Genomic DNA, 22,358 nt, shown 5'->3' on the forward strand with positions numbered 1-22,358 from the left:
ACACGATGAGCACCATAAGTACTGAAAAATAAAAATGTAACAAGACAAAAATAGCAGAAACTTCTCAAAGATTATAGAGGATCATTAAAGTGTTCTGATATTAATAGAGAGCACCAAATCTGCAGAAATTTCAGACATTGAGTTTCCTATCTCATCCAGCAACTACTCAAATCCCAATTAGGTACTAACCCAGAACTTGAAATTGGCCTAACGAATTACGAAACTATAACATGATCTGCTAGACTCCTCTGAATTACATGCCAACAGTTTGGGAACATTAGAAAATCATTCTATACATGTAGGTTGCTCCTATGGCAAAGATCTTCTGGTAGGAGAGTATTTTCTTTGAAGCTCTTGGTCAACCAGATAGCAGTTTCCCTCGGAGACACTTTCCCCGGTCCGAATGGCCCTAACAAAACCCCAAGTTCCTCAATTCTCGCTTCTTGAAATAACCTCGCGCTGAATTCAAGCAAGCCTTCCAGTGCTTCTGCTCGTTGTCGGTAAGAGGACATGTCAATTCTGCGGGGTCGTTGGTCTGAGGATGTTCGGCTTGAGGCACCAGCTGTGGCATTTTGATCTGAAGACTCACTTCCATCTTGCTTATCCTTGTGTAGTGTAGAGCGAACTCCTTGCCAATTATTGAAGCTCAATCCACCTGATTTATCCGGGAACTCAATGGTATATCTATCTTTCATAATAGAACGGTCACCTTGTGGGGATCTGGAGGAACCGTGTGCGGAGGGTAATGAGCTTCTGCGGATGGCGAAGGACTCCTCATAGGACCCTAAAGGAAGTTCAATCATCTTGTCAATCCGAGGGGAATTGACAGAAACGTCTGGAGACTTGATGCTGTCAATGTTTCCAAGAGTACCAAGACTGGGCACATGACGATATTTACGGGCTGAGTCTTTTTCTGGCAATGGAAGAGAGGCTCTACGAGTTGTTGAAACAGGTCTCTTAACCACACTTTTCGATGCTTGAAGCTGAAAATAGCATTTCATCAGTTAAGTTGAGCACCAAGAGAGAATCCAGAAAAACAATGATTTTCGTAGGAGAGAATCCAGAAAAACATACTATGCTAATATTGTTAAGTACTGCATTGCAAAATAAAGATACTAGAAATGTCAATTTTTTTGATATTTAGAAGAGAGTTGCTTCTTGGGAGCAAAATAGAAATCCGTAAGCTTCAAAAGAAGCATCTGAACAAATTATCATGACAGAAGAAACGAGAAATGTACGCATGTAGATAAGTTTTGTATGATCTTACCAGTTCGTGATTCTTTGAGAGCTGTGGTTTTCTTTTTGAAGCACTTGAAGCTTTTGTTTCTGTATCTTTCTGGTTTTTTGAGATTTTTGAAGTAATAGTTTTTGTAATGACAGTCCCTTCATGTGTGCTTCCAGAACATAATTCTTTCGTTCCAGGATGCAGATTGGAAGCATTAGTTGTTCCAGTTATCCTAGTGAAAGAATCATAACTTTGCTCGGCTCCAGATACACTAGGATTTAAAGTCCTGTCATTTCCACATGAGGATCGTCTCTCTCTATACGCTGGAGGTGGAACATGGGAAGGCTCTGAAAATCTAATTGTCCTAGTGTTACCCTTTTCTGTTTCAGCCCATTGACTTGGAAAACTGGTGCGCCTGGGGGAATTGAGCTTGAGGTGAACATTGAGTACATAGGGTTGAAGGTGTTGGTGCCTGAGAAGTTCTGCAGCCTGCCATAATTACTATAGTCTATTAGTAAAGTAAATAGAATAGATAAATTGTTTAGTAGATGATATGCATATCAAGTGAGGGGCATAATACATTTTTTCTGTAGCATATGATAGAAGATTTTAAATACGTAGAAATCTTTATACATATAGTCCAAAAATTTTGCCATGCCTGGTTAAGTTATCACTTGTTGCTTCCTGGAAAATGTCATGCCAGTATGGTTACGTTATAATTTACAGGAGCATCAACTTTTAGCATATGTACGCGCAGAAGGATTTGACAAACTTCATAATTCATTGAAAATTCAAGTTTTGGACAGAATAATACCTTAGGCCTGGCCATTTTCACCGTCAAACCACATTACATGGTTATTGGAATGGATTGAAAATTTGCCAATTTTAGTTGAAAAATATAAATAGAATGTAGTTATTAACAACTACGTGGAAGTTTGAACTTGCAGAACAGCAAATGAAATATAGGATATCAACCAACTTAAATAGCTACTTATGCAGTTAAGAGTTCTGTAATCAACTTAAATAGCTACTTACACTAGGACGAAGTTCTGGATTTTTCCTCAGCATGCTTTTCACCAGACCTCGGCTGTAATACAAGCATCATAGTAAAATCAATCAGCTAGTTAAGGCTTTTTTCAGGAAAAACCAATAATAACAACTGCCATTTAGCAAGATTGTGAAATTTTTTATTTCTTTGTTATTCCAATCATTGATTATCGGTCTGCATAGATGAGAGAGAGAGAGAGAGAGAGAGAGAGAGAGAGAGAACAGACATGCAGAAACTGTAATACATGTAAGAGAAGGCTAGAATGAAGAGGAACTCACAATGCACCAGAGTATTTGGCGGGTAGTGGAGCAACTATAGACTTGTTTATTTTGTTGATGAGAGCTTGCATATCCTGTCCAAAAATGTGCAGAAAAGAATATAATTTCAAAGAACATTAGCGACCAGAAACCAACACAAATCATACTATTCAAGGAAAACATAATATCAACAAGCAAACAAGGTTGAGTTGAACCCAAAGGCTTGTTTCTAGAAATACTCCAACAAGATAATCAGCTAATTATGGTCTACTAAATGGATAACAGTCTCATAAATATAAGCAAGAAACAGGAATTCACACTTTAACAGATAATCGGCTGATTTCTTGTGTGAGAAATAAGATTTCCGGCTTTGTAGCTACTAGCCTCACAGGGTTAATGCTCTTCAATAGTAGAGGTCATGGTCAACCTCAAAATAGCAAACATAAAATTCATGGAGTATCATTGGACTTCATGCAGAAGAATTTACACGGCCAGTCACTATATTACCACTACCAATGAGCATAACTTACGAATTAATGATGAAAAAGAAATTGTGTAGCAGAAATGCCAAAAATTCTGAAATAAGAAACTGCTAGCAACAACTAGACATTTTCGTAGTTGAAAAATGTTAGGTCCCCATTAATCATTATCATTGGCAGTGTACAAAGAATATGACATAAGATTAGGTCTGCAGCAACTTACAAATGCCTTGAATGCAGGTTTAAGGGACGTCATCTCATACATGCAGCATCCTGGAAGATATTACATAGCAGGATACATCAGTTTGACACGGACTACTTCAAAATAGGCACTTAGTCCAATGTATTTTATTTTCTTTATATTGACACCATGCAGCAATAAAATATTTAGCTTACCGAGTGACCATACATCTGATTTGGAACCATATGGTATATCAGCAAGTAGCTCAGGGCACATATAACTGGGAGTACCAACAATCTGAGGAAACAACAAGGTATGAACAACTCATATGATGGCGGGAGAATTATAGGACTGAAAAAAGACATTCTGTAAACATAATGCTTACCGAGGAAGCAAGCTCATCTGAACTCAACATTTTGGCAAGTCCAAAGTCACCTGGAACAGCCATGTAGGTTAGAAATAGCTTCCAAATGCCAAAAACCATGGATTAAGATATCTTACCAAGACGAATGTCTTGATCTTTCGTTAAAAATATATTCGAGCACTGCAAAAATTGTGTGAACATTAAAACTGAAACATCATAGGATCTCATAACATGTATCATATCTATCAAGAAGGCAATCTGACACAACTTACCTTGACATCACGATGAAGGATATGACTCATGTGTAAGTAGTCTAGTGCTATGAGTAGTTGAACAAGCCATCTACAGAGCTTCTACAGAAATTTAACGTAAGAAAGAAAGTTAGTTTAACATGCAGTAATGAACTGGCTAACTTGGGGACAGAAAGAAGCATAAGAAACAATAAACTAATCTACTAAAGAAACTACCTCTTCAGGAAGATGGACACCATTGGCCTTTTTTATGGCTTCTGCCCTACAAATAAAGAAATGGTAGGCAAGGTTAAAGACTTGTCTGTGTTCCCTTTTCATTTCTGGAAGAGCATATTACAAGTAAAAAACTGCTTACATATCTCCACCTTCACAGTAACCTATGACAATGCAAACATAGCAACCCTGAGATAAGTAACATACATTTTTAGTCAACTGATTTCAGAAACTGGCAGATGAAAAAAATTATTGCTTATGCACCAAATTAGAACTACTAGAGATCTGCCCACAATATAGATGGCAGAGGTTGTTTATTTAATTGTACAACCTTCTGTTAAGTTGGCTATCAATCAGCAGGCATGTGATTATAGGTAATTTTCAGTAGTTTAGAGTCCTAAACCATTTTACGTTGCTTGGAACCTGATTACAAAGTCTAAAATTTTGATAGATTACAGTATAGGAATTGATGGAGCAAAGACACTAGGAAGCTAAAAGTAGTTTAAATTGGAAAAGTTCATCAAGAAGTTAATGAAGATGCACCGGGCGTCACTTTTTATTACCTTCTCCACCCATGAATCTTTGTACTCCACTATAAATGGATTTTGCATGCTGGATATAAGTGCCATCTGCATAGAAACACAAAGCTATCTTGCTCAATACAGAGAGTATTAAAAAGATCTAGTTTCATCTAAGAGAGAGATATAGCGAGAGCAGAACAAAACACAAAAGGATTCTTATGGACAGAGAGAGAGAGAGAGAGATAAGGACAAACAGACATATAGTTCTAGGCCTCAACATTGCAGAACTTTCTTTAAGTGAAAAGTACTGGGAAATTATTTATTTAAAAAGGAAGAATTGACCTCCTGATGTGCAGACCGCCGTGTCCTGTTGGTTTGGCGGGCAAGACGAATCTTCTTTAACACATACCTTAACATCCAAACCAAAAGAAAAATGATTAGTAAATAACAAATTCACCATAAAAAACGTGCAGTCATGACGCACACATGAAAAGGACAGGAATACATATGATGAAGGCATCTCTATTTAGTTCTCACTTCTTCTTTTCCTGCTTATGCCTCACAAGAAGTGCAGAACCAAAAGCGCCCTTGCCGATCTGTTCCAGTACTTCATACTTGTCCATCGAGTACGAAGTTACTTCTTTCTACCAGGCCACCAAGGCAAAAACTAATCTCCTGTTACACTGAGCAACAACAAAAATAAATGTTAATAACTTAATGTGTGTGTGTATATATATATCTTCAAGTTGTGTACAGCTGGAACATAAATTACAGGTCAAGAACAAAGGTACCAAAAGATATAGAAGAAGATATGGCACATGTTATCCAAAGATAGGCCACAACAGCATTATATATGTGTTGAAGAACAATTATAACATTTAATTCGTTCAAAAATTGAGAGATGCGAACATCAATTCTCAAGGAGGAATTTCGCTGCAAATTTGAATATAAAACCATGAGTAAGTAAAAAAGCGGTTACTAAACATGAAATAAAGACTTTGATTTCAAAGATTCGAATTACAAATCAACAATATAAGTTTCAGGCTCTCCAGCAAAATGCACCATGATCCAAGCCTTGATTCACGCAAAATTCAAACACCGCATTCAAGCTCAGTAAGCAAAAGCTGAGCAAAATTGCAAAATACAGCCGATAATTAAGATGAATACAAACACCACAAACTAAAGAAGGAAAGCTAGATTCGGTTTGCATTTGACGGTCAATTTCAACAGATTCATTCATAGATTTCACACAAAGAAGCAGCCAAAAAGCAAAAGCGCGAATAAAAAACAACAATTAGCGGGAAATGAGCAAAATAAAGGAGAAGCAAGAGAGAGAGAGTCACCTGAAACGCGTCTTCTTCGGATCACGAGCTGCTGCAAGTTTGAAGATGGAGGAAGAGCAATGCAGGAAGCTAGTACTCTGACATCAGCTACAGTTAAAGCGACGGCGCTGCAATGGTGGCGATATATGCGCAGGAATTAAGCAGGTGGTTTCCTTCTTCCTTCCTCCATCACAGATTCAGAGTGCATCACCACTGTTCACTGTTTTCTGCTCCCAACAACACACACAACACACAATGTAGAGAGAATATAATATTATCAAAAGCGACAAGTTTAATAGTGATGCAGAAGCAGACAAAATGGAGAGAGAGAGATTACTTTGAGTAGTGTTTAGGAACCATAATATAAGTATTAATCAATCATCACATTAAGATATCCAGTCAACATGTGATTTGTTGGTGATGGAAATTTCCACATCACACGATCCTACTATTATGTTTCCACCTCATTTGGAAATTATTTTTAATTTTGTGATTTTTATTTTAGTGGCAATTAATCTATATCAAATATAAAAATTGCATTTATCGTGAGGATGTGAGAACATTGCATTAGGCGTATAAAATTAGTGCATTCGTAGTTAAATTCATTTTGATTGGGAAAAAAAAAAATCAAAATATTTGTTCCGTTCAGAATTTGAAACCAGTAATGTATACATACATTAAGCTGATGCATCCTTATAGATCTTCACGATTGAAGGGATGAGAATAAAAATCTCATTTGAACCTCTTATATATGTAATTTAATATTTTTATAAAACTGAATTGAATATCATATTTTAAAAATCGTATTTGATAACTAATCGATTAAAAAAAAGAGACTTGTGTTTTAAAGTATTTAAATAATGCACATTAAATATTTATATTATAAAGAGACTTGTGTTTTAAAGTGAAAAGGATAGTCTTATAGATATATTATACACTCTTAACAAGCTAACCTATAATGTTGTTCGATTTGATGGATAATCTCATGATATACTGTTTGGTTGGATGGTAGTCACATGCACGATCAGATATTTAGTTTCGAGATAATACCACATAGGATTAATCTTGCCTTTGAGTCTTGCATTCGCCCTATAAAAAAGTTTAACCTGATATAATTTAATTTTGAACAATCGAACACACCCAATACAAATCATTTTTTTATTGATGAATATTTTCAAAAGTTTGAAGAACAAGGTATCACCAAACAAAACGCATTGGGGCATGATTAGTTATTACCAAGAATGGAAGAATCTACACATTTGCTAGGGTTTATTGTAACACAAATACTCCTATGCAACCGGTTGCATCGTGCAATTGATTTTCAGAATAACATTACTTCATTTGAGAAATGACACTTGAACATTTTCGAATGACACTACTTCAACATACAAAGGATACTTAAAGATTTTCAAGTGTCATTTGTATGTTAAAGTAATATCATTCAGAAATCAGTTACACGGTGTAACCGATTGCACGGGAGAGTACCTCTTATATTGTAATTATCGAGTCAAATGTACTAGGTTCTTGTAGATACATAGCCAAAGAAATTAAAAATTGAGTCACATGGTTCATCAAATTGTGCAGCTAAAATCAAATTTTTATTAAAAAAGTTTCACAACAATAGTATGTAAAGGATAAACTAGAGTGAGGGGCTACGACTTTTATACAGAAAAGGCAAGGGGAAAAGGCCAGTGATTGGGCCCACAGATGTTTGGAAGCTTTTACAGTTGGAAATATAAGTAGTTGAATTTATTTGCGAAGGTTAAGTGGATCGGACCTACCGACAATCCATTGTTGGGCGAACTCAAAAAAAAAAAAAAAAATAGACCTATAACATCGATTTTAATAAATACTAAATACTTCATCCCCACAAATCTTGACGCATTTGATTTCGACGCGAGAATTAAAAAATTATAAATTAATATTTTAAATGTGTAAGTAATAAAGTATAAAAGTGATAAAGTAGGATAGAGAATGTAATTAAGACCCCTTGACTAATTATTATCTTATTTGAAAATGTGTCAAGATTCGTGGGACGGCCCAAAAATGAATATGTGTCGAGATTCGTAGAACAAAGGGAGTATATTATAAATAGAAAAATTAATTTAATTTTATTATCATGTTATGGCAATAAGAATAAAATATAAAAGTTTAATGAATCATATATGATAAAAATTGTAAATAAATCGTGTGACGTATTGGAACAAATGTGCATACTTTTATCTGTTTATGTTACGTATCAAAATACTAAAAAGTGTTAATTATTCTTGAACATAGGGAGCATAAGTTTTAATAAATTGATAATATGATTTTGTGGTAAATTTAATTTACTAAAATTTAAATACATTATTTGATAATGATAAATTAATTTTGTGATAAATTTAGTTTGGAAATTATTTCCGGCAACACAAATGACAACCGAAGATGATATGAAGCTAATTAGATGAACACATCGATATTATTTTATTTTCAGGATGTGTTTTATTTTATTGATGGCGGTCTCAATTGTGTTTTTTTTTTATATATCAGTGTCTACTATACATAAACACACTCGACTTTAAATATTGATATAATTTTTCATAGTGTTCCGATTATAAAAGAGTTGATTGTTTATAAATATACGAAGTATACCAACATTATGATTTGAACTAATTATTCTTTTAATTTATTAAATAAAACATAAATTTTAAACTTCTTAAAATTCAGCTCGAATTAAAATTTCAAAATATTTTATTCTAAATGTACACCGAATTTTACTGCACAATATTTTTATATGAATATTTCGACGTTCACATAATAAGATTATGACATTCGCATAAAATAAAATGTTGCCCTAACTTTAATTTGAGATTAATTTCATAAAATTTAAAACATTGAAAAATAATTAAGTAAATTCCATCATTATGAACCCCAAAAGTTGGAGTTTACCGTTTTCTGTTTACTGCTTTTGGGAAGCATAATGGGTGGAAACAACGTGGGCCCTACACCCATAATGCACGGCCCAATCACGAGGAAATTTATCCATCATTTTCTCTTATTTGCACCGAAGCCCCTCAAATTTTCATTAATGCCACTTTGAGGCCATTGAGGTCAACTATCATGATCTTAGTAATAATTGATAGGTCCACCAACTCAAAAGTTTGGCGCATGAAAAATGTCTCAACCTTTTTATTTTAATTCATGTAAACCCTCAGCTGCCATTTTCAATAACAATAAAAGATATTTATGTTTTTATATAATACTCTCGTCTTCGTCCCATGAAGCAAGACCAAGTTCTTATCGACACGAGAATTAAGAAATTGGTAATTTGTGTGTTAAGTGTGATAGGTGAAAAAGTGAAAATGTGAATAAAGAGTAAATTTTTTGCTACTTTTAGAAACCGAACTTGCTTTGTGGGACAGACCAAAAAGGAAACTTGATCTTGTTTCATGGGACGGAGGGAGTAATATATAAGTTACATATGATAAAATAAAGGAAAAATATGTATAAATACATGAATTTTGTTCTCCTTTTCATCTTGTACATAACTTCTCTTCTTTTTTTTGCTTGTAAAATTACAACGTTTTGATTTTGTTCAATTTTTTAACAATTTTAAATTTCGTTCAAATTGAATCTGACTTGGTGCTTATATAGTAATTAAATAACACGTCGAATTAAATGAGTCAGCTAAACGACGTCGTTTGATGCCTTAAGTAGCCTTACACACTCACGAATCTACATATTCAACTTCACCTTATTCACATTCAAGAGTACCCGTTCAAAGAAACTTGACAATGATTGCATTTAAGCCAATAAAAGTAAATTGATATAGATTGCAGCATCGCACAAATCTAGAAAAAATGAAGAACTAAAAATAAAATAATTTGTAGAAGCCATCTAAAGAATTGTCCCAAATATCTTAAAGAGGTTGGCACATGACCGACTGTCATATAAGCGCCAAGTCAGATTCAATTTGGACGAACTTTAAAATTGTGGAAAAAATGAATAAAATTATTAGTTGGCGATTTTAGAGAATTTTTTTTTAAAAAATCATGTGCACAATTATTAGTTCATGTATTTATATGCATTTTCCCTATTAATGAATTATAGTTAAACAATTAAATGATTGGTTCAGAAAACCCTTTTTACTCCCTCAAAAGTCTCAATTTGTTGGTTGAAAAAACTCACTTTAATTTGTAGATATTTTCTAATTTTGTTCAACTCTTTTTGCTTTTTTGCTTAATATGAAAGAAAAACTTTTGTCATTATGTATATATTTTTGTTTACTTTTTTTTTTTTTTAAATTGTAAAACGTTGAATTAGCTTTTGGTGATGTACCGATATGATACTTTGGTCAACTTCTCACGGTTGATTAATTTATTAATTACTATATCTATCTAACAGCAAGATCGTCTATAGAGACAAATAAAATTAGTAAAATTCCCTACTAAAATCACTTTTTATACACATATAAAGAAGTAATATCATTATTACACTATTCAAGTATTTTTCCACTAAGAATTATTATATTTTTATATTATGTACTCCCTTCGTCCCGCGAATCTTGACACATTTGATTTCGGCACGAGAATTAAGGAGTTGTAGATTAATGTTTTAAGTGTGTATGTAATAAAGTATAAAAGTGATGAAGTATGAGATGGAAGGTGATAAAGTAGGAAAGAGAATGTAATAAAGTGATAAAATAGGAAATAAAAGGTGATAAAGTAAGAGAGATAATGTAATAATTGTTACTCCCTCCGTCCCAATATTCAAGTCCCGTATTCCTTTTTGAGCCGTCCCATGTAACAAGTCCCCTTTCCTTTTTTGGCTAAAATTAGGGATGAATTAGTAACTTAATTACCTATACTATAAAACACAAAAATTAACCCTAAAACCTACCCACCCACCCGCTCTGCACTCTCTCTCTCCTCTCCTCTCTGAAATGAATCGCACTCTCTCCTCCCTCTCCTCTTCTTCTTCTTCCACCGCTTCCAACACCTTCCACCGCCACCATCCTCCTGCGACGCCTCCACCTTCCTCTTGCTCCGCCTCCAACGCCTCCACCTTCCTCCTGCCCCGCCTCCAACGCCTCCGCCGCCTCGCGCCTCCGCGGGCTCCAACAGCCGCTGCCCTCCGCCTCTCCTCTGCTCTGCCGCAACAGCCGCTGCCCTCCACCTTCTTCCACCGCCTGGCACCTCCGGCGCCTCGTGCCTTCGCCACCATCTTCCTGCGCCGCCTCCACCATCCTCCTGCTCCGCTTCCAACGCCTCCGCCGCCTCGCGCCTCCGCGGGCTCCAACGCCACATCTGCCCTCCGCCTCCGGCTCTCGCCCACCACCTCTTGCCGTCGGCTGCTGCAGAGAGGATATTTGCTCTCCGCCTCTGCCCTCCGCCTCCGGCCGTCGCCCACCACCACCCAACTCCACCAATTTTTGTTGTTTCGCCCAAAACGATTAGGGCTCGCCTCCACCCTTTCAATTATTTTTGTTGTTTTAATTTCATAAATTGAAAGATTTCCATTTCTTGATTTCTCTGTGGTGGTTTTTGGTGGTCCGGCTCAGAAATTGAAATTGTGGCGGTGCGGTGGTGATTTCTTGAAAGATTTCCGTTCACTGTTCTGGCGGCTACGGTGGTGCGGTGGTGCGGTTCAGAAATTGTGGTGGTGCGGTGGTGCACAGGCGGTGGAAGAAGGCGGTGGTGCACAGTAACTTTTTTAAGGGGACTTGATTAACTCTTAATTTTAGTCTCCTAAATACCCGTGCCCAAAAGAAAGGGGACTTGATTAACGGGACGGAGGGAGTACTATATTTAGAAACGTGTCAAGATTCGTGGGACGGCCCAAAAAAAAATACGTGTTAAGATTTGTGGCACAGAGAGAGTAATTAGTTACTTATATTATTTTCTCGTATCTACCGACTAATTAATGATATACTCATACGCTTTTATTTAAGTGATTAACATATGTTAAATAATAAAATTATAATTACTGTAAATAAGTATAATTATATTATTTACTAGGTGTCTAGGTCGTAGCATGGGAATCTCATACTAAAAATAGAAAATGCGTCTACTCAATAAATTAATCCCTTTAATTTTGAAATTAATGAACCATGTTACATTTGGTGGCTAATAAATAAAGGGTATGGGAAGCTCTTAGATGTGCCATAATATGCATTGATTGATATATATGGATGATGTTTGGGAAATAAATGTATTTATGATAATTGCAATTTTAATTTCTCAAAAGTTAGCACGTAACGCATCCAAAGAGGTAACTAAATCGACGTAGCTCGACTTATTTAAATGGTGTCGAATTTGAATTTAATTTACCAAATACATTCAATAATTTATTTAATTAGATTCATGAGCCTCCTTAAACAAATTCGGATTAATTTATTTATTTCTATCGAGTTTCTAAGTAATAGTATTCCATTTCCTCAAAAAATAAATAATCACTAGACCCAAAATAACATTGGGCATTGTCAAGAATCCCTTCGATACGAAAAGACACCTAACTACTTACAACAAATTAACTACTAACATTTAACTTAGTCAAACACACCTACTTACAAATTTCAATTGTCAATTTATTTTCATCATAAAATAAATAGACTAACTTTTCAACCCATAACATCACAAGAGAAAGAATCATATATTTCCCATCTACACATAAATGAGTCATGGAGTGAAGGAAAGAAGGCACAATTGGTCCCCTACTAATGTTTATGAATCACATTTCAAAATTCATATATGTTCTATATATGATTTGAATTTTCGGATTTTGAATTTGATATTTTATTAATACTCAACTAGCCGAATAATTGATGTCGGATAATCGATGCGAAATTAAAACGATATATGTGATGGCGCATCATAACTACTATTTGAAATTATGTAAGAGCATCCGCAATGGACTTACTTGATAGCCTACTTGATAGTAAGGGACCACATTAAGTAAGTAGTGCTGCATTGGGGTTACTTGATAGTATACTTGATTATTTTTAGTTTTTAAAGAGGAGAAAGAGATTTTTCAAGAGGAGAAGAGAAAAAAAAAAAACATTAGATTGCTCGTGTATACCCGAAGCCTCGAGTAGGCCTCGAGTAAGGCCCCCCGCAACGCCCTACTCGAGCGCAACGCTCTACTCGAGTAAGCGCTCGAGTAGGAGCGTTGCAGATGCTCTAACATCATAATATTGGATTAACCATGTCAACAGTAAATTTAGTTGAAATTTCAATTGGTAGTGAAATCAAGTTCATTAGTGACCACGCTATATTTTAGAGTTTGTACGCAAAATCAGAATTCGATGATTATAAGCAATTAGCCTATATTTAGGTTCAAGCTTGTGGGGTTTGTTTTTTAATTTTATTTTAAAAAATATTTCGATCTTTTCCATAGGGGGGATCTTTTAATAAAATGTAGCCCATTATTAGTTTTAACTATTGGGCCTGTTTAACAGGCCCGACGAGTTGGAATTTATTTTTCCCAAATTTGTGGCCCGTTGCAATGGGCTTATTCACAAATTCACAATGATATAAAGATTTTGTTTTTAAAAAGGGAAAATTGCACCTAAATACACAAACTTTGCCAAAAATCCATATTTGACGCGAAGTTATGATTTTACATTTTAATACACCAACTTTCGTTGTTGTCCAAATTTGACACGACTTAATTCTTAAAAATTTAAAAAACAACCCCTTTTTGTAAATAATTATACAAAAACCCATTTATGTTATAATTTGGGACATTTAAACCAAAAAAGATATTCCTTTATGATATTTTCTTTTAAACCATTTTAGGCGCGGATCAAAGATTAAAAGAAAACATCATAAGGAAATATCTTGTTTTGGTTTAACTGTCCCAAATTATAACATAAGTGGGTCTTTGTATAATTATTTACAAAAAAGGGTTGTTTTTTGAATTTTTAAGAATTAAGTTGTGTCAAATTTGGACAACAACGAAAGTTGGTGTATTAAAATGTAAAATCCTAACTTCGCGTCAAATATGGATTTTTGGCAAAGTTTGTGTATTTTCACGCAATTATCCCTTTTAAAAAAGATACAGAGTGGTAGTGTGGCCTCTCCATTAATTTTGCTATACTATTATGGAAAGTCATGATATTGCATGTTGTGTAATATTTATTTGATTATATTATGAAATTCTTTTGTAAATGTAATTACGTAAATATAGACACATTAATCTTGTGAATTATACAATTATATTTTGTTCAAATTTAATATTAATTTTCTAAAATAAGAAAAAGAAGAAGATAAACAAAAAAAACCCCAAAGGTTTAAATGTCTTGAGTTCGAGTGGCGCATCCTTTAATTTAATACTATTAATCTATATTAAAAAAGAGTTCTTATTTAAATCTTTTTTTATATAAGAGTTGGTTATTATGAGCACTATATTTTTTCGTGGGAACGTAAGAATATTACATTTTTCTATAAAATTAATGCATTCGAAAAAGATAAAATTTTCAATTCCTTTATAATTTAAACTCAAGTATTACATTCACCAATCAAGATAATACATTCACCGTAGATATGATTCTCCCTTCTCATTTTAAATAAGGGTTTTCATTTTTATGAATGAATAAATAAATTTAAAGATCGTGCGACGATGGACTCGAGCGAGTCATTAACATATTTAATTTATTTAGAATGTTAATAGTTATTCGCATTATAGAACAAAAAATTTGGTTGTATTTTAGCATCTTGTTGTGCGTTCAAACCCTAACATCAAGAAGCCATGTTGGGGAATCTTTGCAGTAGTCAACTTGTTGGCCATATAATAGCGAGAGGTGATGATGCATAATTTGCTTTTATGGGGAATACAAGAAAAATACAAAAATCTTACCCAATGTATGAAGACACAATAAAAAAATTAATTTATCTTACATTAATGTATTCTTTTGTTTACATATGTTTTGCCCTACATTTTATTGTTTGTCCGTAGAGTAATATAGTAATATATCGTGGGATAATTAATTGATCTATCTCTAGTTATTATAGAGATATAAAGATTTTATTGAACTTAAAGAAAACTTTCTCGTCATGAAAAGGAGGTTCATTTCAAACATACACGTTAGAAAAATCACATAAATTTCTCGCCTAATATATATATGGAACTTGAACATTGGCAAGCTCCGCAAAAAAATGATGAATATTATTGATAATGGGCCTAAATTCAGAATCATCAATGACACCCGCCACTCCCTTATACTCTCTTTGTTCTATTAATAATATTCCATTACTTTTGAAACGAAGATTAAAAAGAATATAGTTAGTGTATCAAGTGAGTTGATGAAAAATATTTAATGATTATTTTAAGTGGGTTAGTAACTTAGTAAGTTGAGCCCACTGTTAATAATATTTTAAATAATTATTTTTTTATTAAAAAAGATATGAGACAATATTAGTGGTATTACTAATGAGACGGAGAGAGTTTAAGATAAAACTTCAAGAAAACCCATGGCTTTGCCTTCGATACATGCAAACACCCAATAAAATCGGCTTTATTATAAATTTCTTTAAATTAATTATTGATTATTAGAGTTAATTAATCTAAGATTAGGGTACATAATTTTTTAATTTGATTTTTAGTGATAAATATTAATTAAAATTTATTATAATACTTTTTATTTTTATAATAAATAATTATAAAATAGCAAAATTAAGAGTTAGATACAGTATAACACAAGATAGAAGATCCAGATCGAAGACAATATTCGCATATATAAGAGATTTTGGGCCCACCAACTATACATAATCATACAAAATGTAAATTATGCTCCCTCCGTCCGCCAAAAGTGAACCACTTGTACTATATCAGGCGTACGCAAAGAGTATGCCACTTTCCTTTTAATCTTTTATCCTTACAAACACTCTATTTACAAAAAAATCACTCAACCACACATCTCATAAAGTGGTGAGATCCTTTTTCTACTATATCAAAATTATCACCAATTTTATTAAATCTCGTGCCCAGCTAAAGTGGTCCACTTTTGGCGAACAGGGACAATATTTCTTTTGCCACAATTTCTTTTTTGATCCGTTCCTAAAAACATTGTCACTTTGGTATGATTCGCATAACTTCATTTACGTTTCAAGTGAGACTTTTATTCTACTAACAACTTCATTGATATTTTTATTAAAATTCGTGTTGTACGTAATCATACAAAACGTTAGTTATACTACTCCAATAGTCATGTCCAAAATGTAAAATTATACTACTCTTTTCGTCATAATTTCTTTTTCGTTTCGTTCATAAAAATATTCTCATCTTACTAACAACTTTATTTATATTTTATTAAAATTCGTGATGTCTATAACGTAACAATTTTTTGATCCGTTGTTATATTTTATTAAAATTCGTGATGTCTATAACGTAACAACTTTTTGTGAACGGAGCAAGAAATATCCCAAAATTGTTGATAAATGATAATTGATGATGGCGTTAGAGACAGCAGCATCTAGCTATTTAGTGCGTGTGTGTGTACTTGGGTGAAAAACGCCATAGTAGTAATAACATGGTCCCATTGTCTGCATGCATTCACGTGCCGCTGCTGCAAAATTGCCTTTAAATTTACACAATCATCGCCATCACCAATTTCTCTCTTGCTTCTCTTTGCTTTGGATTCGAAAAAATCCCTAACTTACATAAATTTCAATTTCATTTTTTTTAATTAAATTCATTTCCCCAGTGAAAGTACTGCAGCCCCCCACGTGTGTCTACGACGCGTGTGATCCATCCCCCCAATCGCATCAACCCCCTTTGCCTGTCCATTCATTGCCACAAGATGTCTCTCTTTTTTTGTTTCATTTTATTTCAATGAAATCATATTTTCAAACACCATACCTTAATTTTAAAATGTTATTTTGAAATACTCAACATATAATTACAAGCATTCTCCTTATGATAAAATTACCTAATAGTGATATTTAGTAAGACCAATAAATGTATCACAAAATTTAATGTCTTAACATGAAATTTACTGAATATATACGTACAATAATTTTACTGAATTTTACTGAACAGACATTCCGCCTGGGGTTCAAATCCTGAAGGTGACGTGTTTTATGAATATATGTATATTCAGACGGTCGGTAAGTTATTGACTTATTCAGAACGAATAATATATAGAATTCTTCATTGATCTTAACCCCCCACACATATATCTATATATTTTTGTTACACATAAAAAATAGGTAAATTTTGTTATATTTAAAAATAAAATAAATTTTATGACATATATCTGTGTAACTATATTTGCTACATCTAAAATTATCACAAAATATTTTTATTACACATATAATATAAAATTTTATTATACTACAATTATTAACTTTTTTTTCAAGAACTAATTATAAATATACTGTCATAAAAAATAATTACACTCTCATATGTTACAATAATAACTAGTTACTCCCTCAAATATCACAATATATGAAAAAAATTATGTCATTACTGGAACATTTGTGATATATAGTATCAAATTACTCTCGACATTCTCTCTCTTATTTATTATAAACAATTCAATTTATACATAAATCACGTACACCTTAATTATTCGTGTCGAAAAGAAATAGGACAGTTCAATTGGAGTTCGATTGGAGGGAGGGAGGAGTATGACGGAATGCATATGCATGCCCACCTAGCTATTTACTACTCTCCTGCAATACAAGACAAAGTTGGGTGATGAATAAGAGAGAGAGAGAGATAAGAGTTTAGAGAGAGAGAGAGTGTGTAGGTTTTGTTTAATCCCTTCCTCCCTTCCTCAGTTAAGAAGGCGATCGAGGGGTGAGAATGTTCGATGGGAGCGAGCAGTTCCACCAATTCATAGCTTCGTCGAGAGCTTCACTACCCATCTCTCTTCCCTTCCCCACTCTCCCCTCCTTCGACCCCTACGCGCCGCCGCTGCACCACCCTTCCTCCGCCAAGAAGTACCCCTTAATCTCCACCAATCTCGCCCTCGAGAGCGACCCCTCCACCGCCGATCCATGGTCCCACGACGAGCTCCTCGCGCTGCTCAAACTCAGATCCACCATGGAGATTTGGTTCCCGGACTTCACCTGGGAGCACGTCTCAAGGTCTCGCTCTCTCTCGTTCCCCCTCCCCCCTCCCATTTTTAAAATATTTTCACTGGGTTTTCTACGAAGAGGTTTTAACGAGGCTCGACCCTCGTTTACATCTCTTGTCTTTCAAAGGTGATTAGGTTTTCTTTTCATCTAGTACAATAAATGAAGGCAAGAGCATATTTGAGTTTCAGTGCCCATTATTTGGTTTTTTTTTGTTAATGATGACAGGGAATTAATGCTTTTTGGTACTTATAATAATAAAAGTCAGATTCTTTCTTTTGCATAGCCACTTTTTTCACTGTATTGAATCTTTTCTTCTTGTTTTTGAATGTTTTAAAATGGCTGCGTTGTTGTTGTTCATGCGTTACATTGATTTGTTTATGAGCAGAAAGCTCGGCGAGGTGGGGTTTGGATATTTTCTTCTTGTTTTTGAATGATTGAGTTGTTCATACGTTACATTGATTTGTTTATGAGCAGAAAGCTCGACGAGCTGGTGTTCAAGTTGTTTTTGAACGACTGTGTTGTTCATATGTTACATTGATTTGTTCACGAGCAGGAAGCTCAAGTTGTTTTTGAACGACTGTGTTGTTCATATGTTACATTGATCTGTTCACGAGCAGGAAGCTCGGGGAGCTGGGGTTCAAGAGGAGCGGAGAGGAGTGCAAGGAGAAGTTCGAGGAGGAGAGCTGCCGGCACTTCGCCGCCAGCAAGAGCTACCGAATCTTGAGCGAGCTCGACGAGTTCTATCCTCAGGTCCCCGCTCGTCAGGGCCAGGAAGACGAGGCCGAGACGAGCAAGAACGACGAGGATGTCGTAATTTTGAGAAACCCAGAAGCGGAAGCCGCAGCGGAAGAGGCAGAAGAGAAAGGAGGGAATAATATAATAATAATAACAACAACAACAACAACAAAAGCAGATCAAAGAGGAAGAGAAGAGACAAGCTGGAGGCGACGTTCAAGGGTTTCTGCGAGGCCGTGGTGAGCAAGATGATGGCGAAGCAGGAGGAGCTCCACCGCAGGCTCATGGACGACGTCGTGCGGCGCGAGGAGGAGAAGATCGCGAGGGAGGAGGCGTGGCGGGGCCGGGAGGCGGAGCGGGCGCGGCGCGAGCTCGAGGCGAGGAGCAAGGAGCAGAAGACGGCGGCCGAGAGGCAGGCCACCATCATCGACTTCTTGAAGCACTTCAGCGGGAGCAGCAGTGCTTCAAGAAGCCCCGAGCTGGTCGACGCCTCGAATTCGAACGTGTCGAACTCGTCGGCGTCGTTCCACCCGGCGGCGCCCCCGAGCCCGAGCTCGGGGGCGGGGGGGGCGGGGAGGAGGTGGCCGAGGGACGAGGTGCAGGCGCTGATAAAGCTGCGGTGCAAGGCGGGGGGCGGGGGAGGGGGGGAGGAGGAGGGGGGGAAGGGGCCGCTGTGGGAGAGGATATCGAAGGGGATGATGGAGATGGGATACAAGAGGAGTGCGAAGAGGTGTAAGGAGAAATGGGAGAATATAAACAAGTATTTTAGGAAGACGAGAGATAGCAGCAAGAAGAGGTCTGTGAATTCGAGGACTTGCCCTTACTTCCATCAGCTCAGCTGTTTGTACAGCGACGGTACAATTGTGGCCCCAAACCGCAGCGATGCAGAGATGAATTAACCACTGATTTCTGCTCTTGTGTTCATCATCATGATGATCAACATTGCAAACAAGAGAGAGAGAGAGGGGTCATAGACTCATATATATATATATATGTATGTATGTATGTATGTATGAATGAATATGAATCATGTGTTTGATGTTGGAACAAACTAGAAATTAATAAATTTTGTACTTGATATGTATTGTAGTGATTTAATAAGCGTTTGAGTTCTTTTCTTTTTTGGGTAGTTTTGATTGATTGTTTCGTTGGTGTGAATTATATGTGTGTCCGCGATAATAGGGGTGTAATCGAATCGAGTCGAGTCGAACGAAAAAACGTTATGTTGGAATCTGATCTGTGTACTATCGAGTTGAATCGCAAATTTTGGTTACCGAATACTTGAGGGTTACGAGTTTACACGAGCTTAAACAAATTTTCTAAATTTAATTTGTATTGAAAATATTGTTCTTTGTGTTTCACTTCAAGTGTCTTATTTTTCTTTTTAAATTGTCTCATTTTAAGGGTTTTGTTTCTTTTTATGAAAAATTAGACTAATTACTTATTCCTAAGTAACTAATGTGCCCAAGAAAATATTTTAATTGTTTTCTTTTATAACAAATGGAGTTGATTATAGACTTAATACAATCGTTACTATAATTAGTATATAAATTAATATAAGTTGTACCCGTTAATAATTTATATTTTCAAGCTAAATCACTTAATGAGTCTGTTCATGAGCTAACAAATTAAACTGAATACTATCACTCAAGTTCAAGCTTGATATATTTATTTATCGAGCTACACTAAATAAGCCTGAACGAGTTTTTTTCTAACTGAGTTTCGAATAGTTTACGAGCGGCTTAATTTGTTCCTAGCCCTCTATATATTTATGTATTATTAGCAGGTTAGTAGTTTCTATCACGTTTAATATAAAGGTCATGAATCCAAAGTTTGGTTCAAGATTAATTCATGAAACGAACTGCACCCTATAATAGCTAGTCAATGACATATAATAATAGGAAATTATAGCTATGTGGATGAATTATCACACGAAAAATTTCCTATAACTCGTGTAATATTGCAGCAAATAACACTTTTACATGAATTATACAACAAAAATTATGTATAAGGGTATTAAAATTAAAAATGACATTAACATCATTTTTTTTTATCTACATAGATAGAATTTCTTTTTACTAAATGGTATGAACTATGATGGCCATTAACTCTTAATTCATTACTAGCAAAAATTTCAGAAAGTCTAGACTCTAGGAGTCGAATTGCTTACACGAAATATTAAAACGTCAAGCCATTTATTATTAGAGAAAATAGAGCAAGATCGCCACAAAAATAATAATAAAAAAAATACTGAACACATATACCTTCAACATTACATTAAATTAAATAATGACTTTAGATGTCTAAAGACATTTAAGATTTTTTATCGTCAATTTATGTAACTTTATCTATACATTATATGTATAGATGAATGCTATGTAATAATTCAAAGGGTTTAAGATTATATAATGTGTATTTTTCTTATATAAAACTAAAATTCTTAAACTCTTAATACTATCATGATATTATGAATTGGAAATGGATGGCATTCCTTATGATGAGTATGTTCATGCAAGGAATAAGCAACAGAAGGAAATATAATATAAGTTTATTTTTTATTTTATAAGTAATTAAGTGTAGTGACTAATATATCAGTACTAACCTTTACATTGTAATATATAGACCTTATAGCTAATAAATTATCCAATTTTTTACATTAATAAATTCTAATAATATCATTGTACATGTACCGAAATAGAGGTCTCACTTACGCGCCCCTTTATATAATATATATATAATATATTATAGATTTACTAAGCATAATTTCACAAATCAAAATTAAATTTATAATAAAATCAGAATATGAGTAAATTAAATTAGTAAATTCATCCATTAAAAAAAAATAAAGTTGGAGTAGGAAGTTTGTTGATGATTGAGGGATGAATTAATGTGAATTTGAGTGACAGCTGAGAATATATAGGTGGGGGGGCTCCCCTCTGAGAGTGCGTGCGTGTAACAGAATTCGATTTTATTATACGTCATTTATTGCTATTTAAGCTCCATTCAATCAATACTTTGTGGCAGTCCGTATCTTTGCTTTGCGTGATATATATATATAAATTAGAAAAGAAAATTTCACCTGAATATACATCCATAAATACTCTTCTTATTTTACAGCTTATGTAATTACTTCAACCCTTCTCTCTCTCTCTCTCTCTCTCTCTCTCTCTCTCTCTCACACTACACACACACACACACACATATACTACACATATATATATATATTATAATTAAGGGTTGGTCTTGCATGCGGCCGGCCTCATAGTATGCGACTGATTACTTTTAATAAGCATAAGATATATATTTGTTCGCACAAATGTATACTTATGTAATAGTACGAAGTTTCTCATGAATAAAAGTAACACTTATCGTGAATAAATGTAATACTTTAGAAATATTACGTTTCATTGTAACAATAATTATTTTTTATTACAATGATTACTTGACCAAATAGTTAATAATATAAGTATTAATAAGTGAAAATAATTAAAAGTATAAGTTCTTATGAATAAAAGTAAACATTATTGTGAAGAAATGTAAACTTTCAAACCGACCGCATGCTACGCGGCCGGCCGCACGCAAGTTTTTCCATAAATCCTTCTATTTTTCAAGTGTCCTCTTAAGAAAAGAAATGAGTTATGTCCCTAAATAAGTGTCTTATTTCATGATAAATTAATGCATAATTTCCCATGTTATCCTTTTT

The 22,358-nt window shown here is 34.6% G+C and overlaps 2 protein-coding genes across 2 annotated transcripts; one reads left to right on the forward strand and one right to left on the reverse strand.

The window, feature by feature from the left end:
- Nucleotides 1–78: 78 nt before the first annotated feature.
- Nucleotides 79–6,200, reverse strand: LOC130984987 (serine/threonine-protein kinase Nek2). Its single transcript, XM_057907705.1, has 15 exons — nt 5,883–6,200; nt 5,077–5,222; nt 4,882–4,948; nt 4,582–4,647; nt 4,161–4,207; nt 4,022–4,067; nt 3,827–3,907; nt 3,692–3,734; nt 3,576–3,625; nt 3,406–3,487; nt 3,233–3,282; nt 2,552–2,625; nt 2,261–2,312; nt 1,268–1,714; nt 79–983 (listed from the first exon to the last, which is right to left on the reverse strand). The coding sequence occupies exons 2-15, from the start codon at nt 5,160–5,162 to the stop codon at nt 291–293; spliced, it is 1,884 nt and encodes a 627-aa protein (XP_057763688.1). The 5' UTR covers nt 5,163–5,222; nt 5,883–6,200; the 3' UTR covers nt 79–290.
- An 11,284-nt stretch (nt 6,201–17,484) lies between these two features.
- On the forward strand, nt 17,485–19,767 carry LOC130984990 (trihelix transcription factor GTL2). The gene is made up of 3 exons (XM_057907708.1): nt 17,485–17,929; nt 18,538–18,788; nt 18,824–19,767. The coding sequence occupies exons 1-3, from the start codon at nt 17,646–17,648 to the stop codon at nt 19,552–19,554; spliced, it is 1,266 nt and encodes a 421-aa protein (XP_057763691.1). The 5' UTR covers nt 17,485–17,645; the 3' UTR covers nt 19,555–19,767.
- The last annotated feature ends 2,591 nt before the right edge of the window (nt 19,768–22,358 follow it).

The sequence above is a fragment of the Salvia miltiorrhiza genome, chromosome 5 (assembly GCF_028751815.1).
Source record: "Salvia miltiorrhiza cultivar Shanhuang (shh) chromosome 5, IMPLAD_Smil_shh, whole genome shotgun sequence".
NCBI classification, from domain to species: domain Eukaryota; kingdom Viridiplantae; phylum Streptophyta; class Magnoliopsida; order Lamiales; family Lamiaceae; genus Salvia; species Salvia miltiorrhiza.

Excerpts from the sequence above, each read along its gene's own strand:
- LOC130984987 (XM_057907705.1), bottom strand. The coding sequence starts at position 5,162 with ATGGACAAGTATGAAGTACTGGAACAGATCGGCAAGGGCGCTTTTGGT. Across the intron at positions 4,648-4,881 it reads GGCGGTCTGCACATCAGGAG|ATGGCACTTATATCCAGCAT; the intron begins GTCAATTCTTCC and ends GTTTCTATGCAG. Across the intron at positions 4,208-4,581 it reads AAGATTCATGGGTGGAGAAG|GGTTGCTATGTTTGCATTGT; the intron begins GTAATAAAAAGT and ends TACTTATCTCAG.
- LOC130984990 (XM_057907708.1), top strand. The coding sequence starts at position 17,646 with ATGTTCGATGGGAGCGAGCAGTTCCACCAATTCATAGCTTCGTCGAGA. Across the intron at positions 17,930-18,537 it reads ACCTGGGAGCACGTCTCAAG|GAAGCTCGGGGAGCTGGGGT; the intron begins GTCTCGCTCTCT and ends GTTCACGAGCAG. Across the intron at positions 18,789-18,823 it reads AGAGGCAGAAGAGAAAGGAG|ACAAAAGCAGATCAAAGAGG; the intron begins GGAATAATATAA and ends ACAACAACAACA.